At 42.8% G+C, this 21,188-nt stretch overlaps 1 protein-coding gene across 2 annotated transcripts; it reads left to right on the top strand.

Annotated features, from left to right (window-relative positions):
* The first annotated feature begins 6,194 nt into the window (after positions 1-6,194).
* On the top strand, positions 6,195-19,861 carry LOC144783096 (uncharacterized). Of its 2 annotated transcripts, XM_078662251.1 has the most exons (5): positions 6,195-6,584; positions 10,692-10,727; positions 16,922-17,359; positions 17,714-17,929; positions 19,565-19,861. In XM_078662251.1, exons 3-5 carry the CDS (start codon positions 16,922-16,924, stop codon positions 19,850-19,852), a joined length of 942 nt encoding a protein of 313 aa, XP_078518377.1. In that variant the 5' UTR covers positions 6,195-6,584; positions 10,692-10,727; the 3' UTR covers positions 19,853-19,861. The 2 variants fall into 2 exon arrangements, with proteins under 2 accessions (XP_078518377.1, XP_078518378.1); XM_078662252.1 differs by lacking the exon at positions 6,195-6,584 and having other exon boundaries at positions 10,568-10,727.
* The last annotated feature ends 1,327 nt before the right edge of the window (positions 19,862-21,188 follow it).

Here is a 21,188-nt window from a genome sequence, read left to right as displayed (position 1 = left end):
GCACAGGCAGCAACAGTGCAAGCTCCCATCACACACGGAGCAGGTACAGCACAGGCAACAGCAATGCAAGCTTCCCTCAAACACGGAGCAGGTACAGCACAGGCAACAGCTTTGCAAGCTTCCCTTACACATGGAACAGGTACAGCACCCACAGCAGCAGTGCAACCTTCCCTCACACATAGAGCAGGTACAGCACAGGCGGCAGCAGTGCAAGCTTCCATCACACACGGAACATGTACAGCACAGGCAACAGCAATGCAAGCTTCTCTCAAACACGGAGCAGGTACAGCACAGGCAACAGCAGTGCAAGCTTCCCTTACACATGGAGCAGGTACAGCACAGGCAGCAGCATTGCAACCTTCCCTTACACACGGAACAGGTACAGCACAGGCAGCAACAGTGCAAGCTTCCATTACACACAGAGCAGGTACAGCACAGGCAACAACATTGCAAGCTTCCATCAAACACGGAGCAGGTACAGCACAGGCAACAGCAGTGCAAGCTTCCATCACACACGGAACATGTACAGCACAGGCAACAGCAATGCAAGCTTCTCTCAAACATGCAGCAGGTACAGCACAGGCAACAGCAGTGCAAGCTTCCCTTACACATGGAACAGGTACAGCACCGACAGCAGCAGTGCGAACTTCCCTCACACATAGATCAGGTACAGCACAGGTGGCAGCAGTGCAATCTTCACTTACACATGGAACAGGTACAGCACCGACAGCAGCAGTGCAAGCTTCCCTCACACATAGATCAGGTACAGCACAGGCAGCAGCAGTGCAAGCTTCCCTCACACATAGATCAGGTACAGCACAGGTGGCAGCAGTGCAAGCTTCCCTCACACATAGATCAGGTACAGCACAGGTGGCAGCAGTGCAAGCTTCCCTCACACATACATCAGGTACAGCACAGGTGGCAGCAGTGCAAGCTTCCCTCACACATAGATCAGGTACAGCACAGGTGGCAGCAGTGCAAGCTTCCCTCACACATACATCAGGTACAGCACAGGCGGCAGCAGTGCAAGCTTCCCTTACACATGCAACAGGTACAGCACAGGCAACAGCAGTGCAAGCTTCCCTTACACATGGAACAGGTACAGCACCGACAGCAGCAGTGCAAGCTTCCATCACACACGGAGCAGGTATAGCACAGGCAACAGCAATGCAAGCTTCTCTCAAACATGCAGCAGGTACAGCACAGGCAACAGCAGTGCAAGCTTCCCTTACACATGGAACAGGTACAGCACCGACAGCAGCAGTGCGAACTTCCCTCACACATAGATCAGGTACAGCACAGGTGGCAGCAGTGCAATCTTCACTTACACATGGAACAGGTACAGCACCGACAGCAGCAGTGCAAGCTTCCCTCACACATAGATCAGGTACAGCACAGGCAGCAGCAGTGCAAGCTTCCCTCACACATAGATCAGGTACAGCACAGGCAGCAGCAGTGCAAGCTTCCCTCACACATAGATCAGGTACAGCACAGGTGGCAGCAGTGCAAGCTTCCCTCACACATAGATCAGGTACAGCACAGGTGGCAGCAGTGCAAGCTTCCCTCACACATACATCAGGTACAGCACAGGCGGCAGCAGTGCAAGCTTCCCTTACACATGCAACAGGTACAGCACAGGCAACAGCAATGCAAGCTTCTCTCAAACACGGAGCAGTTACAGCACAGGCAGCAGCATTGCAAGCTTCCCTCACACACGGAACAGGTACAGCACAGGCAGCAACAGTGCAAGCTTCCCTTACAGACAGACCAGGTACAGCACAGGCAAAAGCAGTGCAAGCTTCCCTTACACATGGAACAGGTACAGCACCGACAGAAGCAGTGCAAGCTTCCCTCACACATAGATCAGGTACAGCACAGGCGGCAGCAGTGCAAGCTTCCTTTACACATGCAACAGGTACAGCACAGGCAACAGCAATGCAAGCTTCCCTCAAACACGGAGCAGGTACAGCACAGGCAGCAGCATTGCAAGCTTTCCCTCACACATAGATCAGGTACAGCACAGGTGGCAGCAGTGCAAGCTTCCCTCACACATACATCAGGTACAGCACAGGCGGCAGCAGTGCAAGCTTCCCTTACACATGCAACAGGTACAGCACAGGCAACAGCAGTGCAAGCTTCCCTTACACATGGAACAGGTACAGCACCGACAGCAGCAGTGCAAGCTTCCATCACACACGGAGCAGGTATAGCACAGGCAACAGCAATGCAAGCTTCTCTCAAACATGCAGCAGGTACAGCACAGGCAACAGCAGTGCAAGCTTCCCTTACACATGGAACAGGTACAGCACCGACAGCAGCAGTGCGAACTTCCCTCACACATAGATCAGGTACAGCACAGGTGGCAGCAGTGCAATCTTCACTTACACATGGAACAGGTACAGCACCGACAGCAGCAGTGCAAGCTTCCCTCACACATAGATCAGGTACAGCACAGGCAGCAGCAGTGCAAGCTTCCCTCACACATAGATCAGGTACAGCACAGGCAGCAGCAGTGCAAGCTTCCCTCACACATAGATCAGGTACAGCACAGGTGGCAGCAGTGCAAGCTTCCCTCACACATAGATCAGGTACAGCACAGGTGGCAGCAGTGCAAGCTTCCCTCACACATACATCAGGTACAGCACAGGTGGCAGCAGTGCAAGCTTCCCTTACACATGCAACAGGTACAGCACAGGCAACAGCAATGCAAGCTTCTCTCAAACACGGAGCAGTTACAGCACAGGCAGCAGCATTGCAAGCTTCCCTCACACACGGAACAGGTACAGCACAGGCAGCAACAGTGCAAGCTTCCCTTACAGACAGACCAGGTACAGCACAGGCAAAAGCAGTGCAAGCTTCCCTTACACATGGAACAGGTACAGCACCGACAGAAGCAGTGCAAGCTTCCCTCACACATAGATCAGGTACAGCACAGGCGGCAGCAGTGCAAGCTTCCTTTACACATGCAACAGGTACAGCACAGGCAACAGCAATGCAAGCTTCCCTCAAACACGGAGCAGGTACAGCACAGGCAGCAGCATTGCAAGCTTTCCCTCACACACGGAACAGGTACAGCACAGGCAGCAACAGTGCAAGCTTCCCTTACACACACAGCACGTACAGCACAGGCAACAGCAGTGCAAGCTTCCATCACACACGGAGCAGGTACAGCACAGGCAACAGCAGTGCAAGCTTCCCTTACACATGCAACAGGTACAGCAGCGACAGCAGCAGTGCAAGCTTCCCTCACACATAGATCAGGTACAGCACAGGCGGCAGCAGTGCAAGCTTCCCTTACACATGCAACAGGTACAGCACAGGCAACAGCAATGCAAGCTTCCCTAAAACACGGAGCAGGTACAGCACAGGCAGCAGCATTGCAAGCTTCCCTCACACACGGAACAGGTACAGCACAGGCAGCAACAGTGCAAGCTTTCCTTACACACAGAGCAGGTACAGCACAGGCAACAGCAGTGCAAGCTTCCCTTACACATGTAACAGGTACAGCACCGACAGAAGCAGTGCAAGCTTCCCTCACACATAGATCAGGTACAGCACAGGCGGCAGCAGTGCAAGCTTCCCTTACACATGCAACAGGTACAGCACAGGCAACAGCAATGCAAGCTTCCCTCAAACACGGAGCAGGTACAGCACAGGCAGCAACAGTGCAAGCTTCCATCACACACGGAGCAGGTACAGCACAGGCAACAGCATTGCAAGCTTCCCTTACACATGGAACATGTACATCACCGACAGCAGCAGTCCAAGCTTCACTCACACACGGAGCAGGTACAGCACAGGCAGCTCTGAACAATGTGCCTGACCTTATTGCAAGGTGAACTATCCCTTTCTTTCTATAAATTGAGATAAGCCTAGTAGTGGATTTGTTAGCTCCTAGTACTAGTTTCAGTTTCTATTGTCACATTTCATTTGAACTATACATTCCTAAAGCCATATGTGTGTGTGCCCATTAATCCCTGGTGCTGTACTTCACCGTCCCTCAACCCTTTTCTAGTGAAAAAAGGGGGAGGGGGATTGGCAACGCCTCACGGGAGCAACCACCATGGAGGATGTGTCAAACTGGTACTCGCTTGACTCCCCACTGTATCATCATCAGCAGTTGCCAACCGTAAAAGTAAAGGGGATCAAAACATTGTGCTAAAGAAAACAAAACTCCGTGTCGTGATGTGAATGACCCAACTACGTTATAGGGGCTACCCTCCCGCAGATACCCCGAGCAACAGTGCCCGCACTAGCGAGCGTTCTGTTATGCCACATCTCTCAGCTTACAGATCCCTTCTCTCTTTCTATTCCTCTACACATTTCTGCCTCTTTCACTCTCTCTTCCAACTCTCTCCCCCCTCTCCAATTACTTAGACAAATCTTGGTGAGGCACAGGCAACAGCAGTGCAAGCTTCCCTTACACATGTAACAGGTACAGCTACAGCACCGACAGAAGCAGTGCAAGCTTCCCTCACACATAGATCAGGTACAGCACAGGCGGCAGCAGTGCAAGCTTCCCTTACACATGCAACAGGTACAGCACAGGCAACAGCAATGCAAGCTGCCCTCAAACACGGAGCAGGTACAGCACAGGCAGCAACAGTGCAAGCTTCCATCACACACGGAGCAGGTACAGCACAGGCAACAGCATTGCAAGCTTCCCTTACACATGGAACATGTACATCACCGACAGCAGCAGTCCAAGCTTCACTCACACACGGAGCAGGTACAGCACAGGCAGCTCTGAACAATGTGCCTGACCTTATTTCAAGGTGAACTATCCCTTTCTTTCTATAAATTGAGATAAGCCTAGTAGTGGATTTGTTAGCTCCTAGTACTAGTTTCAGTGTCTATTGTCACATTTCATTTGAACTATACATTCCTAAAGCCATATGTGTGTGTTCCCATTAATCCCTGGTGCTGTACTTCACCGTCCCTCAACCCTTTTCTAGTGAAAAAAGGGGGAGGGGGATTGGCAACGCCTCACGGGAGCAACCACCATGGAGGATGTGTCAAACTGGTACTCGCTTGACTCCCCACTGTATCATCATCAGCAGTTGCCAACCGTAAAAGTAAAGGGGATCAAAACATTGTGCTAAAGAAAACAAAACTCCGTGTCGTGATGTGAATGACCCAACTACGTTATAGGGGCTACCCTCCCGCAGATACCCCGAGCAACAGTGCCCGCACTACCGAGCGTTCTGTTATGCCACATCTCTCAGCTTACAGATCCCTTCTCTCTTTCTATTCCTCTACACATTTCTGCCTCTTTCACTCTCTCTTCCAACTCTCTCCCCCCTCTCCATTTACTTAGACAAATCTTGGTGAGGAACAGGCAGCAACAGTGCAAGCTTCCACCACACACGTAGCAGGTACAGCACAGGCAAATAGGCGTGCAAGCTTCCCTTACACATGGAACAGGTACATCACTGACAGCAGCAGTGCAAGCTTCCCTCAGTAACACGTACACACAGCAGCATTACCTATGCACTTCCTTAACAATCCGCAGCATGACATCTATCTTCCAATAAACAAATATAACACATCCAGTTTATGAACATTTTTACACACGCCACACACAACTGCAGCTCTTACTGCATGCCTCAACAACGCACATGCAAAGAACTGTTAATGCATACTTACAACACGTACACATACATCAACAACAACGATTCCAGTATTTAAAAGTAGCCACACACACATTAAGTTCCGCATCCGCTGCAATGTTCTCTATTTTCATAATAAAGTTAACCTCACAACTTTGAGGCAGAATATTACAAGAGTTTTAAGTTACAAAGGCCAACTTTGTATACTTTGGAACGCTTTATATATACCATTTGTACGGTTAACTTGCACCACACAGTTCAAGTCGAATTAGAGTAAGGGAAAAAAGGCTTTTGCTTTGTCAGTTGAGAGCGAACTCTTATGAGCCATTAAGGGAGTTGCCCAGGGAAGTCTACTGTCGCGCCAATGTCGAAACTCCATCTGCATACACATTCAAACATTCACACTTCCAAGTCGCACACATCATCTAGTGTGACTTTTCCTTGGGGCAAGGGAAGGACTAAAACCTTTGATCCTTTCTTAAAGTAAAAACCAAAAAAAAAAGGTTTTTTCAACGTTAGCCCCTATTTAAGCTGGGGGATGGATCACTTTGAATCAGACTCTATTTTTACCTGCGAGAACAGAACTCGGACTTACAGAAGGACGCTGTACTTCCTGATAACGACCAACAGCCACTGAAAAAATCCGCCATTCAATCTTCCAAAGTAAGTGCATGGAACTTTTATTTCAATACCCCTAAGGGACAGCATTGATACATTAACTTCAGTTTATTATAGCGTTTACTATCTCCACATTGCACCTGTGTCAAATTATTCTCCAACATGTTATTTTGGAACACTAAATGTTCGCTGTTAATATTTATCAAAGTAATACGTCATTTATCAAGCAGGTCATAGCTTTTGTTTGAACATACCGATACATATGTTTTTTTTTTATCGTTCTATCTTGTAGGTTATTCAGAAACATTCGACTTTTCATTGAAAGGGTAAAAGAAACGGCGCCCAAACATATATCATGTAAGTACATCCAACTGTTCACTCTGCTAACCGTTTTTGATTTCGTTCATAACACTTCAACTCACCACACAGAACATTTCTACCACTAATTAAAGGCACAACATGACTTTCACACATCTCTCAGCTTACAGATTCCTTCGCTCTTTCTTTTCCTCTCAACGTTTCAGCCTCTTTGACTCTCTCTTCCAACTCTCTCCCTCCATCTCCATTTACTTACACAAAGCGCGCAGATACCCCGAGCAGCAGTGCCCGTACTAGCGAGCGTTCTGTTATGCCACATCTCGCAGCTTAGATTCCTTTTATCTTTCTTTTCTTTTACTATCAACGTTTCTGCCTCTTTCACTCTCTCTTCCAACTCTCTCCCCCCTCTCCATTTACTTACACAAATCTCGCATATACCCCAACCAGCGGTGCACGCACTACCAATCCTTCTGTTATGCCACATCTCGCTGCTTAGATTCATTCCCTCTTTCTTTTAACTCTCCACCTTTCTGCCTGTTTCACTTTCTCTTCCAACTCTCACCCCCCTCTCAATTTACTTACACAAATATCGCATATACCCCAAGCAGCTGTGCCCGCACGACCAATCCTTCTGTTATGCCACATCTTGCAGCTTCGATTCCTTCGCTCTTTCTTTTACTCTCCACGTTTCTGCCTCTTTCACTCGCTCTTCCAACTCTATCCCCCCTCTCCATTTACTTAGACAAATCTCGCAGATACCCCGAGCAGCTGTGCACGCACTACCAATCCTTCTGTTATGCCACATCTCGCAGCTTAGATTCCTTCGCTCTTTCTTTTACTCTCCACGTTTTTGCCTCTTTTACTCTCTCTTCCAACTCTCTCCCCCCTCTCCATTTACTTAGACAAATCTCTCAGATACCCCGAGCAGCTGTGCACGCACTACCAATCCTTCTGTTATGCCACATCTAGCAGCTTACATTCCTTTGCTCTTTCTTTTACTCTCCACGTTTTTGCCTCTTTCACTCTCTTTCCAACTCTCTCCCCCCTCTCCATTTACTTACACAAATCTCGCAGATACCCCAAGCAGCGGTGCACGCACTAACAATCCTTCTGTTATGCCACATCTCCACCGCTGTTAATAAATACACAACACAGGTTCAAGGTCCACCGTGATAGACCAAGGAGGTCTATATGTGGGTCTTCTTTAGACCACCAATGTCACATTACAGGACTATATGTAGTTGTGTCACCCAGTTGATGTATGTTTGTGGACAGCCCTGTGCGTTTTTCCCCTGCGAGTTTAAAAACCATATGCCCCAATGGAAATGCCCCCGTTATATTGTATTTCTGTCCGTATCAGAATTAGGCTGTAAAGTTAAAGGGCACCCATAATGAACGTCATTTTGAGTTAGAGTTACAAATGCCCTCTTAACCAAGGCAAAGTGGTGACTGAGACCTTTGGCTGCGTGATTTCAGCCAGGGCCCTACCTTTTTTAGGTGTACCCCTTTAAAAAGACTGATGACTTACCACCTGTAAGCGGGTTGTGCAGTCACCATTGCTGCTGAGCTCCTTTGCCTTCTACATTGTAAATGGACTGGTGAGTGCTGCACACAATAGAGTGTATGCTGCACAAAATAGAGGGCTCCTTTTTGCTGCCTCTTTCACTCTCTCTTCCAACTCTCTCCCCCCTCTCCATTTACTTACACAAATCTCGCAGACACCCCGAGCAGCTGTGCCCGCACTACCAATCCTTCTGTTATGCCACATCTCGCAGCTTAGATTCCTTCGCTCTTTCTTTTAACTCTCCACCTTTCTGTCTGTTTCACTCTCTCTTCAAACTCTCTCCCCCCTCTCCATTTACTTACACAAATCTCGCAGATACCCCAAGCAGCGCTGCACGCACTACCAATCCTTCTGTTATGCCACATCTCGCAGCTTAGATTCCTTCGCTCTTTCTTTTACTCTCCACGTTTCTGCCTCTTTCACTCTCTCTTCCAACTCTCTCCCCCCTCTCCATTTACTTAGACAAATCTCGCAGATACCCCAAGCAGCTGTGCATGCACTACCAATCCTTCTGTTATGCCAAATCTCGCAGCTTACATTCCTTCGCTCTTTCTTTTACTCTCCACGTTTTTGCCTCTTTCACTCTCTTTCCAACTCTCTCCCCCCTCTCCATTTACTTACACAAATCTCGCAGATACCCCGAGCAGCTGTGCACGCACTACCAATCCTTCTGTTATGCCACATCTCGCCGCTTAGATTCCTTCGCTCTTTCTTTTACTCTCCACTTTTTTGCCTCTTTCACTCTCTCTTCCAACTCTCTCCCCCCTCTCCATTAACTCTGACAAATCTCGCAGATACCCCAAGCAGCTGTGCACGCACTACCAATCCTTCTGTTAGGCCAAATCTCGCAGCTTACATTCCTTCGCTCTTTCTTTTACTCTCCACGTTTTTGCCTCTTTCACTCTCTCTTCCAACTCTCTCCACCCTATCTATTTACTTACACAAATCTCGCAGATACCCCAAGCAGCGGTGCACGCACTAACAATCCTTCTGTTATGCCACATCTCCACCGCTGTTAATAAATACACCACACAGGTTCAAGGTCCACCGTGAGAGACCAAGGAGGTCTATATGTCGGTCTTCTTTAGACCACCAATGTCACATTACAGGACTATATGTAGTTGTGTCACCCAGTTGTTGTATGTTTGTGGACAGCCATGTGCGTTTTTCCCCTGCGAGTTTAAAAACCATATGCCCCAATGGAAATGCCCCCGTTATATTGTATTTCTGTCCGTATCAGAATAAGGCTGTAAAGTTAAAGGGCACCCATAATGAACGTCATTTTCAGTTAGAGTTACAAATGCCCTCTTAACCAAGGCAAAGTGGTGACTGAGACCTTTGGCTGCGTGATTTCAGCCAGGGCCCTACGTTTTTTAGGTGTACCCCTTTAAAAAGACTGATGACTTACCACCTGTAAGCGGGTTGTGCAGTCACCATTGCTGCTGAGCTCCTTTGCCTTCTACATTGTAAATGGACTGGTGAGTGCTGCACACAATAGAGTGTATGCTGCACAAAATAGAGGGCTCCTTTTTGCTGCCTCTTTCACTCTCTCTTCCAACTCTCTCCCCCCTCTCCATTTACTTACACAAATCTCGCAGACACCCCGAGCAGCTGTGCCCGCACTACCAATCCTTCCGTTATGCCACATCTCGCAGCTTAGATTCCTTCGCTCTTTCTTTTACTCTCCACGTTTTTGCCTCTTTCACCTCTCTCTTCCAACTCTCTCCCCCCTCTCCATTTACTTAGACAAATCTCGCAGATACCCCGAGCAGCTGTGCACGCACTACCAATCCTTCTGTTATGCCACATCTCGCAGCTTAGATTCCTTCGCTCTTTCTTTTACTCTCCACGTTTTTGCCTCTTTCACTCTCTTTTCCAAGTCTCTCCCCCCTCTCCATTTACTTACACAAATCTCGCAGATACCCCGAGCAGCTGTGCACGCTCTACTAATCCTTCTGTTATGCCACATCTCGCACCTCTGATTCCTTCGCTTTTTCTTTTACTCTCCACGTTTTTACCTCTTTCACTCTCTCTTCCAACTCTATCCCCCCTCTCCATTTACTTAGACAAATCTCGCATATACCCCAAGCAGCTGTGCACGCACTACCAATCCTTCTGTTATGCCACACCTCGCAGCTTACATTCCTTTGCTCTTTCTTTTCTTTTCCTATCAACGTTTCAGCCTCTTTCACTCTCTCCTCCAACTCTCTCCCCCCCTCTCCATTTACTTACACAAATCTCGCATATACCCCAAGCAGCTGTGCCCGCACTACCAATCCTTCTGTTATGCCACATTTCTCAGCTTACAGATCCCTTCGCTCTTTCTTTTCCTCTCCACGTTTCTGCCTCTTACACTATCTCTTCCAACTCTCTCCCTCCCTCTCCATCTACTTACACAAATCTCACAGATACCCCGAGCAGCAGTGACAGCACTTCCAAGCGTTCTGTTATGCCACATCTCTCAGTTTACAGATTCCTTTGCTCTTTCTTTTAAAAGAATTGCATTAACAAAATGTTAAGTACTTCACGTGAAGACTTACAAAAGATATATTATAACCAACATTTCTTTCTTCTCCTTTCAGATTATTCAAACAACAACGAAAGAAACACAAGTTAAGGTAAATACTACTTTGCCAGTTAGGGCAAAGATTGTCAAAAGTTTATACCTTACAGTCCCCCCAATAAATTAGGTACTCGGAAAAGGTTTTTAATTTAAAATTGGTGCAAACATACTTTTATTATAACATCTAAGATGCATAGATGCTTGAAAGCAAGTTACCATCAAGGGAATAGAAAATTTAATAGCAAATCACAAGGTAAGCAATGCTTACCAAATAGTGTTTTTGCTGTCTTGCACAATTTATGCAAACCAGTAACTACTTGGAACTCTAATGATCTGCATTATATCATGGACCGTGGGGACGCTTTATATCTACAAATGCATTCTATTAACAAAGAAACACTTATGCATCCAGATGACTTGCCAAGGTATATAGACCACAATCAAGAGATATATTCACTCACGCTACGAAACGCTTACTACGGTGATGTCCTTAAACGTTTTGATAAAGCGTACCCAGATATTAGCACAGCATTAAATGTAACTCTTAATAAGCATTGTGGTGTTATACTTTGTATGGATGTATATGTTATAGCAATTTTCAAACATATGCAAACATACTTTGTATTTGATTCACATAGCAGGGACGATGAAGGCATGCCTCATTCTAATGGAACATGTGTTACAATTGCATTTCATTCTTTTGAAGGGCTGATTCAATATGTTGTGAAACTAGCATATCAGTTTACACATCAGGCTGATCAATGTGTCCAATTTGAATTAACACCACTAGATATAAAAATCATTCAGAGGAAATCTTTTACTAAAGCACTTACTGTGAACAATAAAAATAGGCACCTACCGCAAGAAAGAAACATTTGGGTACATACTACTGAATGTACTCCTAATCAGACTATAACATCAACTACAATGTCTTCATATAATGTACAGAATCAAAGTAAGCCAGGGAATAGCAATTTATCACAATTACCAGGAAATAGTAAATCTATACAGGGAACAAAGAAATGTTCTCCGAAAAGAAAAAGGGATTCAAGTACATGTCCACAAAAAGTGGTAAAAAGGAAAAAAAATTATATAGCTGAAGAAGACAATTCCAACTGTCAACACATTGGTATTGCTCAAAAAAGACCAACATTAAATAAGTGTCAAAGGCAGAAACGAGGTAAACAAATACATACAATTATTAGGAAATTCCACCGTGAAATATTGCATGGGCCAGAGTACATTTGTACTCTTTGCAATCAATTGTGGCATAAACCAACGGTGAGAAATACAGGCAGTGTTAGCCAATCCGAAATTTTCAGAAAGTGTAACATTAGTACGAAGAAAACAAATTTAATTTGTATCACTTGCTATTATTACATTCGCAAAGATAAAATACCACCATGTTCAATTCTAAATGGCATGGGCTTCCCAAATGTACCAGCTGAATTAGAATTATATGATTTAGAAGAACGATTAGTTTCACCTAGGATACCATTCTTACAAATTCGGACTCTGCCACGCGGTTTTCAAAAATCGTTATCAGGTGCAGTAGTTAATGTACCTGCAGATGTTATGACAACTGTTACCATTTTACCAAGGCAAATTAATGACGCCATGACAATCCCAGTGAAATTAAAAAGGAAATTAGTCTATAAATCATATACACATTATGAAAATATTAGACCAAATACTGTAAAAAAGGCAGCTACATGGCTAGCTAAAAATAGTACAATGTTTAATGAATATGGTGTTACTATTAACCCTGACTGGGAGTATATACCTCCAGAAATAGAATATCACAATGAGACTTCGGAGACAAACAATTCATCTGATAGTTCAGACAACATAGAAGCTGGAAATTTGGATACTATGTTAACAAATGAAACTATTACTACAAATTCGGTGAATGTGTTAAGTTTAGCTCCAGCTGAACATAACACGCCAAGAGGTTTATATGAGGATAAAGATTCTGAGTTTTTGGCTTTCCCTACTATTTTTTGTGGTGAACGAAGGCCAAACAATAAGGAAAGGCACATACCGGTACATTATAGTACTATTTGCCAAACAGAGTTAAGAAGTTATGATAGAAGAGTCGCTAAATCTATTAGTAATGTCTTTTTTAAACTGAAGAAATTACATATTAAGCAGATCCACGGTAAAATCAACATTTCCATCAGGAAAAAATTTACAGATGGAAATAAAATAACTGCTAAAGACATAAAATATAATATAGAGAATGTTTTACAGTTTAATGAGGGTTACAAAGTATTAAAAACTATACGCAGTTCACCTCCATATTGGGAAAGTTGCAAAAAAGATATTTTTGCAATGATAAGGCAACTTGGCATACCTACTTTCTTTTTGACTTTATCTGCTGCCGAAACTAAATGGCACCATTTAATAAATATACTATTGAGAGTTAGAAACTTAAAGGAATGCACAGAGGAAGAATTTTTAAACATGTCTTGGGAAACTAAAAGTAAATTAATACAAGAAGATCCGATAACATGTGCAAGACAGTTTGACTATCAAGTTAGGAAATTCTTTAATTGTGTTTTGATGAATGGCACTAATCCTATTGGGGAAATAGTAGACTACTTTTACAGAGTTGAATTCCAACAAAGAGGTTCTCCACATATACATGCATTACTCTGGGTAAACAAAGCACCACTGTATGGTGTTTCACCAGTGGAAGAAGTCAATAGCTTCATTGACAAATATATCACTTGTCATAAATCTGAGAACCCTACTTTACAACCGTTAATAAATTTACAAAGGCATGGTCATACCAAAAATTGCAGGCGTAAACATCAAAGGACATGCAAATATCAATATCCTAAATACCCAATGTCAACAACGCTTATATTAGAGCCATTAACACTTGAGGGGACAAATAAGCAATGGCAAGATAATATTAAAAGAATACATGAAGCTATGAATAGTACTACTTTTAATACCCTTTCTTTTGCCGAATTTTTAGACTTCATTAAAATGGATGATAACGAATATATTACTTCAATACAAACTAGCTTACAAAAAACAACGATTTTTTTGAAACGAACACCAGCCGAATGCTTCATCAATAACTACAATAGTATTCTTTTAGAAGCTTGGCGAGCAAACATAGACTTGCAGTTTATACTGGACCCTTATGCTTGTGCTGTCTACATTATCTCATATATCAGTAAATCTCAAAGAGGAATTAGCAAACTTCTAGCGCAAGCTGCTAAAGAGGTACCAAGCAATAGTAATGTCAAAGATCAACTTAAACACATAGGAAACAAATTCCTCAACTGCACAGAAATTAGTGCTCAAGAAGCAGCATATCTCATTCTTCAAATACCATTAAGGAAAAGCTCACGATCATTTGTATTTATTAATACTAGCCGTCCAGAAAAAAGAACTTATTTAATGCGTGATATGGAAACAATTAATAACTTGCCTGAAAATTCAACTGACATTCAATGTGAAAATATTATTATAAAGTACTGCAAACGCCCACAATCATTAGAGATGTGCACGTTAGCAGACTATGCAGCTAATTTTAACTATGTGAAGAAAAAAACACATGGCAGAGAAATCAATGATAGCGAAGATTTACTTGCAGAACAAAACTTTTACAGCTCAGATGAGGAAGAATTAGAAATAGCATGTAGTCACGGGAATAAAGAACAACAGAAACAGAATTATGATTATGCTTTAAATAAGCGCACACAAGGGAAAATTATACGCTTTTGCAGATTTAACAAAAATAATGAACCAGAAGAGTATTATAGAGAGATATTAATGTTGCACTATCCATGGAGGGAAGAACATAAAATCCAAATAAACAAGGCAACTTACTATGCCAGGTATCTGGAAGTTAAAACATTTGTTGACGCACAACTAAAAATCTATAACAAACAGCATGGAGAAGTTACAAACATTCTTCATGAACAGTGTCTTGAAAATGTAATTTCAGCTCCTCTATCACCAACAGTAAATATACAGAGAGAAGACGAAAATAATGAAATAAATAATATATATGATTTGGCGCTAGATTTAGGAATTAGAACTACCACCAATGAACAAACTTCAACTAACTTTTTCTTACCCAATGAGAAATACCAACAACTTATGCAAAACTTAACGGAAGAACAACTACAATTTGTTTACCATCACTTGCATTGGTTTAAAACTACAAGCACTCCATGCTATACTTTTTGCACCGGAGGGGCAGGTGTTGGGAAAAGTTTTGTAATATCTGCACTATATCAAACTTTACTACGTTACTATAACACAAAGGCAGGTGAAAACCCAGACAATGTTTATATCTTACTTACTGCTCCAACTGGAAAGGCTGCCCATAATATTAATGGCAAAACACTGCATAGCACTTTCAAAATACCTGTGTCGCAAAGTTTGACTTATAAACAACTGAGTCATGAACATAGAACTGCTCTACAAATGGAAATGATGCATGTTAGAGTTGTTATTATAGATGAAATTTCAATGGTAGGGCACAATATGTTAAATTTTATACATAACAGGCTACAAGAAATAAAATCATCTAATGAACCATTTGGAGGCATTTCTATTTTAGCCATTGGTGACTTTTACCAATTAAAACCTGTATTTGACAGATACATTTTTCAGGATTCTACACAGTTGTATGGTCCTTTAAGTGCAAACTTATGGAAAGAACATTTTAAAATTTTTGAATTAACAAAAATTATGCGCCAAAAAGAAGATCTTCAATTTGCTCAACTACTAAACCGGTTGAGAGAAGGCAAGCATACTGAAGAAGATATTTCACAAATTAAGCTAAGGGAAATACAACCTGATGAGAGTCTATTAGAAACAATACCATATATCATGTCAACTAATAGAGAAGTTAATGATATTAACCAAAATGTTTTGGAAAAACATTGCAAACATTATCCAGTCTACATAACAGTAGCAAGCGATACCGTAAGTTCTGATTTGTCAGAAAATGTGAAAAAAACAATTCTGAAGCAACTGCCCAAAGATCCACAGAAAACAATGGGCCTTTCACATACATTACACATAGCCTTACAACTTCGTTATGATTTAAGTTGCAATGTGGATGTAAATGATGGTTTAACAAATGGCGCAACTGGTGTTGTACAATTAGTTGAATTGATTAACAATACACCTATTATTGTTTGGTTGTTATTTGAGAATCAGAGTATAGGACAAACAACCAGACAACAATATAAACACTTATATCATTCACAAATTCAAAACACATGGACACCAATACATGCTATATCTAGACATTTTCAATATACTAAGAAATGTATTACCATTATACGGAAGCAATTTCCTTTACGCCAAGCCTCAGCACGGACTATACATCGCACACAAGGTGCAACTATCGAACCACTTTATATACACTTTAATAACAGCAAAATTCATCATTTGCATTATGTTGCTATTAGCAGGGCAAAATCAATACAAAATGTATATGTACAGAATTTCGATGAACGTAAAATATTAGTACATCCACAAGTTAATGATGAAATGCACAGATTAAGGACAGAAATGCCACTTGAAATACATATCCCACAGTTACATACATACACTGCACATTTCAATATAATTGCACACAATATAAGATCACTACAGAAACATTTTACTTCTATGATAGCCGATAGTAATATATTGCAAGCAGACATTATATGCTTAACTGAGATCAACACTACAAGGAAGGCTACAGATAGTGATTTTACGATACAACAATACCATCACATTATATTTGATAAATTTCATACATACAACACTAACCATGGAATGATCATGTACTACAAATTTTTTTTATTTATATTGCCTATTTATGAGACACATGAAGGGATAGACATTTTACATTTTACTGTACATATTCAGAACACGGATTACCTTATTATTATTGTATACAAACCACCACAAAAAAGTATAACTTCTCTTTTGGATTTTATCAAAAATATTACTGATTTTTACCCCACACACAAATTTATCATTATAGGGGATTTTAATGTGGATCTATCTCAACAAAATTCATACACTAAGCAATTAATTGAATTCTTTGAAGGTAAATTACAATGTAATCAACTCATTTCCAGTTACACAACTAACTACCAATCCATTTTAGATCATATATATACAAATGGAAACCTGCACAACTATGGTACATTAGAATGCTATTACAGTGATCATAAAGCAATATGGGTTTGTATTTAACATCTTATAACGCTTTTTCTATTTCAGATGATGTCTATTGAAGAAATCATTAACATTAATACCAATGACAACAAACCATATCAGAAACCCATACGAGTTAATGTAATCAACTGCTCTGGAAAAACTACTTACAAAAATGCAAAACAAGAACAAAAAATTCTATTTCATTTGGCTCTAGCAGATAAAACTGGTACTATGAAATGTACTTGTTATCAAGAAGAATTATACGAGCAAACTCAAAGTAACTGTGGACTACTGATACGCAACTTCATCATCAAAAACAAAACAATTCTAATTACTAAGCAAACAAAAGTTACAAAATTTCCGGCAATGAAAATTGAGGAGGGCCTTATCCAACAAGCGAAGAACATTTTGCATCCGCCTGCACCATCTGCTTCTCCCATTAAGGATATAAAACGTGCAACTCTAAAAAGTCTTATGACCGTTTCTGGGACAATATGTGGCGTAAGTATCAACGCAAATATGTCATCATGTCACAACTAAAACTGCCTAGTTAGCTTACACACACATTACACCTTTGCTAACTTCACTAACAAGCTAAATACACATAGCATTATACAGTCTGTCACACTATGTAGAAAGCACAAACTTTTTTAACGATAATATGCCAGAGTTTCTCTGTCTACTATAAATACAAGCACTCTCTACAAATCCATTTTTGGAAATAAACAATGCTACCTTTTCTAAAGGAGGTTCTGTTGGGTCCTTAAATATGACACCTTAGATTGCCATTCATACAACGCACTATTACTAAGTGTTTTTTCTTTCCGAATTTAATACAATGTTTCTTTGGTGTAGGAAGAGGACGTAAAGACTGTCTTTATCAATGGAGAAGATACTCCACTGAAATCGATTACTTTAAAAGATGCAACAGATGACATCAAAGTGACACTGTGGAGAGAAGCTACACTATTTAACATACATCTTGGAGATTATGTTACGCTAACTCATGTAACTGTCCATGAATTTAATGCACAGAAAATTTTGAATACAACGAGGCACAGCAAAATAGAGGTAAGCAGACAACTCTGGCTCTTTCAGACACTCTGGCTCTTTCAGACACTCTGGCTCTTTCAGACACTCTGGCTCTTTCAGACACTCTGGCTCTTTCAGACACTCTGGCTCTTTCAGACACTCTGGCTCTTTCAGACACTCTGGCTCTTTCAGACACTCTGGCTCTTTCAGACACTCTGGCTCTTTCAGACACACTGGCTCTTTCAGACACTCTGGCTCTTTCAGACACTCTGGCTCTTTCAGACACTCTGGCTCTTTCAGACACTCTGGCTCTTTCAGACACTCTGGCTCTTTCGGACACTCTGGCTCTTTCGGACACTCTGGCTCTTTCGGACACTCTGGCTCTTTCGGACACTCTGGCTCTTTCAGACACTCTGGCTCTTTCAGACACTCTGGCTCTTTCAGACACTCTGGCTCTTTTCAGACACTCTGGCTCTTTTCAGACACTCTGGCTCTTTTCAGACACTCTGGCTCTTTTCAGACACTCTGGCTCTTTCAGACACTCTGGCTCTTTTCAGACACTCTGCCTCTTTTCAGACACTCTGGCTCCTTTCGCCCACTCTGTACCTTGTTCCCACTCTGTACCTTTTTCCCACTCTGTACCTTTCGCACACTCTGTACCTTTCGCACACTCTGTACCTTTCGCCCACTCTGTACCTTTCGCCCACTCTGTAACTTTTTCCCACTCTGTACCTTTCGCCCACTCTGTACCTTTCGCCCACTCTGTACCTTTCGCCCACTCTGTACCTTTCGCCCACTCTGTACCTTTCGCCCACTCTGTACCTTTCGCCCACTCTGTACCTTTCGACCACTCTGTACCTTTCGCCCACTCTGTACCTTTCGCCCACTCTGTACCTTTCGCCCACTCTGTACCTTTCGCCCACTCTGTACCTTTCGCCCACTCTGTACCTTTCGCCCACTCTGTACCTTTCGCCCACTCTGTACCTTTCGCACACTCTGTACCTTTCGCACACTCTGTACCTTTCGCACACTCTGTACCTTTCGCACACTCTGTACCTTTCGTCCACTCTGTACCTTTCGTCCACTCTGTAACTTTCGCCCACTCTGTACCTTTCGCCCACTCTGTACCTTTCGCCCACTCTGTACCTTTCGCCCACTCTGTACCTTTCGCCCACTCTGTACCTTTCGCCCACTCTGTACCTTTCGCCCACTCTGTACCTTTCGCCCACTCTGTACCTTTCACCCACTCTGTACCTTTCGCCCACTCTGTACCTTTCGCCCACTCTCTACCTTTCGCCCACTCTCTACCTTTCGCCCACTCTGAACCTTTCGCACACTTTGAACCTTTCGCCCACTCTGTACCTTTCGCCCACTCTGAACCTTTCGCCCACTCTGAACCTTTCGCCCACTCTGAACCTTTCGCCCACTCTGAACCTTTCGCCCACTCTGAACCTTTCGCCCACTCTGTACCTTTCGCCCACTCTGTAGCTTTCGCCCACTCTGTACCTTTCACACACTCTGTACCTTTCGCCCACTCTGTACCTTTCATGCACTCTCTATCACACACACACACTCTTGCTCTCAAACTAAAAATCTCTCTTTCAGACTGGACTTACAAACAAATAAAGTATAAGAATCTAAGGACTAATTGTTGCATTTCTTTTGTCTCAACAGGTAACAGCCCCACCACAGGAAAATATTGACATTCAAATTTATGGCGTCGAAAGCACCAAAGATGAAACCAGTATGATAACTATTAGGGTGACAAACACAGACGTTTATCAATCGATGCCAATTCAAAATGACATACTAATCAAATGGTTTATGTTGGATGATGAGGTGGACAACATTGGAAATGCACTTGTACATTATTTGCCACAAACTTGTGAAGTGGTGTTTTGTAATGGGAAAATCATAAACATTCTAAAAGAGAAAGACGATGAAGACATATGTTCAGAGTAAATATCTCATGTTGCCCTTATCTCTCATTTTTGTATAAAAATTCAAAGTAATTATTATTGTTTTTAATAAAAAATAAAAGGTGTGAAATAAAAACTTTGAAATTCTTTGATCTGGTTTTGGGAAAGGAAGGATACATACAACTACAACTACACTCAACTAATACAACATAGTCACACACATAGAACTATCATGCAATAACACACACACTCTGTACCTTGCGCGAACTCCGATGCTTTAAGCCACTCTGCATCCTTCCGCCACTCTGCGTCATTCAGCCACTCTGCATCATTCACCCACTCTGCTTCATTCACCCACTCTGCTTCATTCACCCACTCTGCTTCATTCACCCACTCTTCTTCATTCACCCACTCTGCTTCATTCACCCACTCTGCTTCATTCAGCCACTCTGCTTCATTCAGCCACTCTGCTTCATTCACCCACTCTGCTTCAGTGAGCCACTCGGCTTCAGTCACCCAGTCTGCCTCAGTCACCCACTGTGCATCTTTCACCCACTCTGCATCTTTCACCCACTCTACATCTTTCACCCACTATTCATCTTACACCCACATTCTGCATCTTGCACCCACACTCCGCATCTTGCACCCATTCTGGTACAGCACAGGCAACAGCAGTGCAAGCTTCCCTTACACATGGAACAGGTACATCACCGACAGCAGCAGTGCAAGCTTCCCTCACACACGGAGCAGGTACAGCACAGGCAGCTATGAACAATGTGCCTGACCTTAGTGCAAGGTGAACTATCCCTTTCTTTCTATAAATTGCGATAAGCCTAGTACTGGATGTGTTAGCTCCTACTACTAGTTTCAGTGTCTATTGTCACATTTAGTTTGAACTATACATTCCTAAAGCCATATGTGTGTGTGCCCATTAATCCCTGGTGCTGTACTTCACCGTCCATCAAAATTTTTCGAGTGCACAAAAGGGGGAGGGGTATTGGCAACGCCTCACGGGAGCAACCAACATGGAGGATGTGTCAAACTGGTACTCGCTTGACTCCCCACTGTATCATCATCAGCAGTTGCCAACAGTAAAAGTAAAGGGGATCAAAACATTGTGCTAAAGAAAAAAAAACTCCGTGTAGTGATGTGAATGGCCCAACAACGTGATAGATCCCGCAGATACATCAAGCAGCATCTCGCAGCTTACATTCATTCGCTCTTTCTTTTACTCTCCACATTTTTGCCTCTTTCACTCTCTCTTCCAAATCTCTCCCCCCTCTCCATTTACTTACACAAATCTCGCAGATACCCCAAGCAGCGTTGCAAGCACTACCAATCCTTCTGTTATGCCACATCTCGCAGCTTACATTCCTTCG

Source organism: Lissotriton helveticus, chromosome 9, assembly GCF_964261635.1.
Source record: "Lissotriton helveticus chromosome 9, aLisHel1.1, whole genome shotgun sequence".
NCBI classification, from domain to species: domain Eukaryota; kingdom Metazoa; phylum Chordata; class Amphibia; order Caudata; family Salamandridae; genus Lissotriton; species Lissotriton helveticus.
The sequence above is the reverse complement of the archived record's forward strand: the minus strand, read 5'-3'. Positions and strand labels throughout refer to the sequence as shown.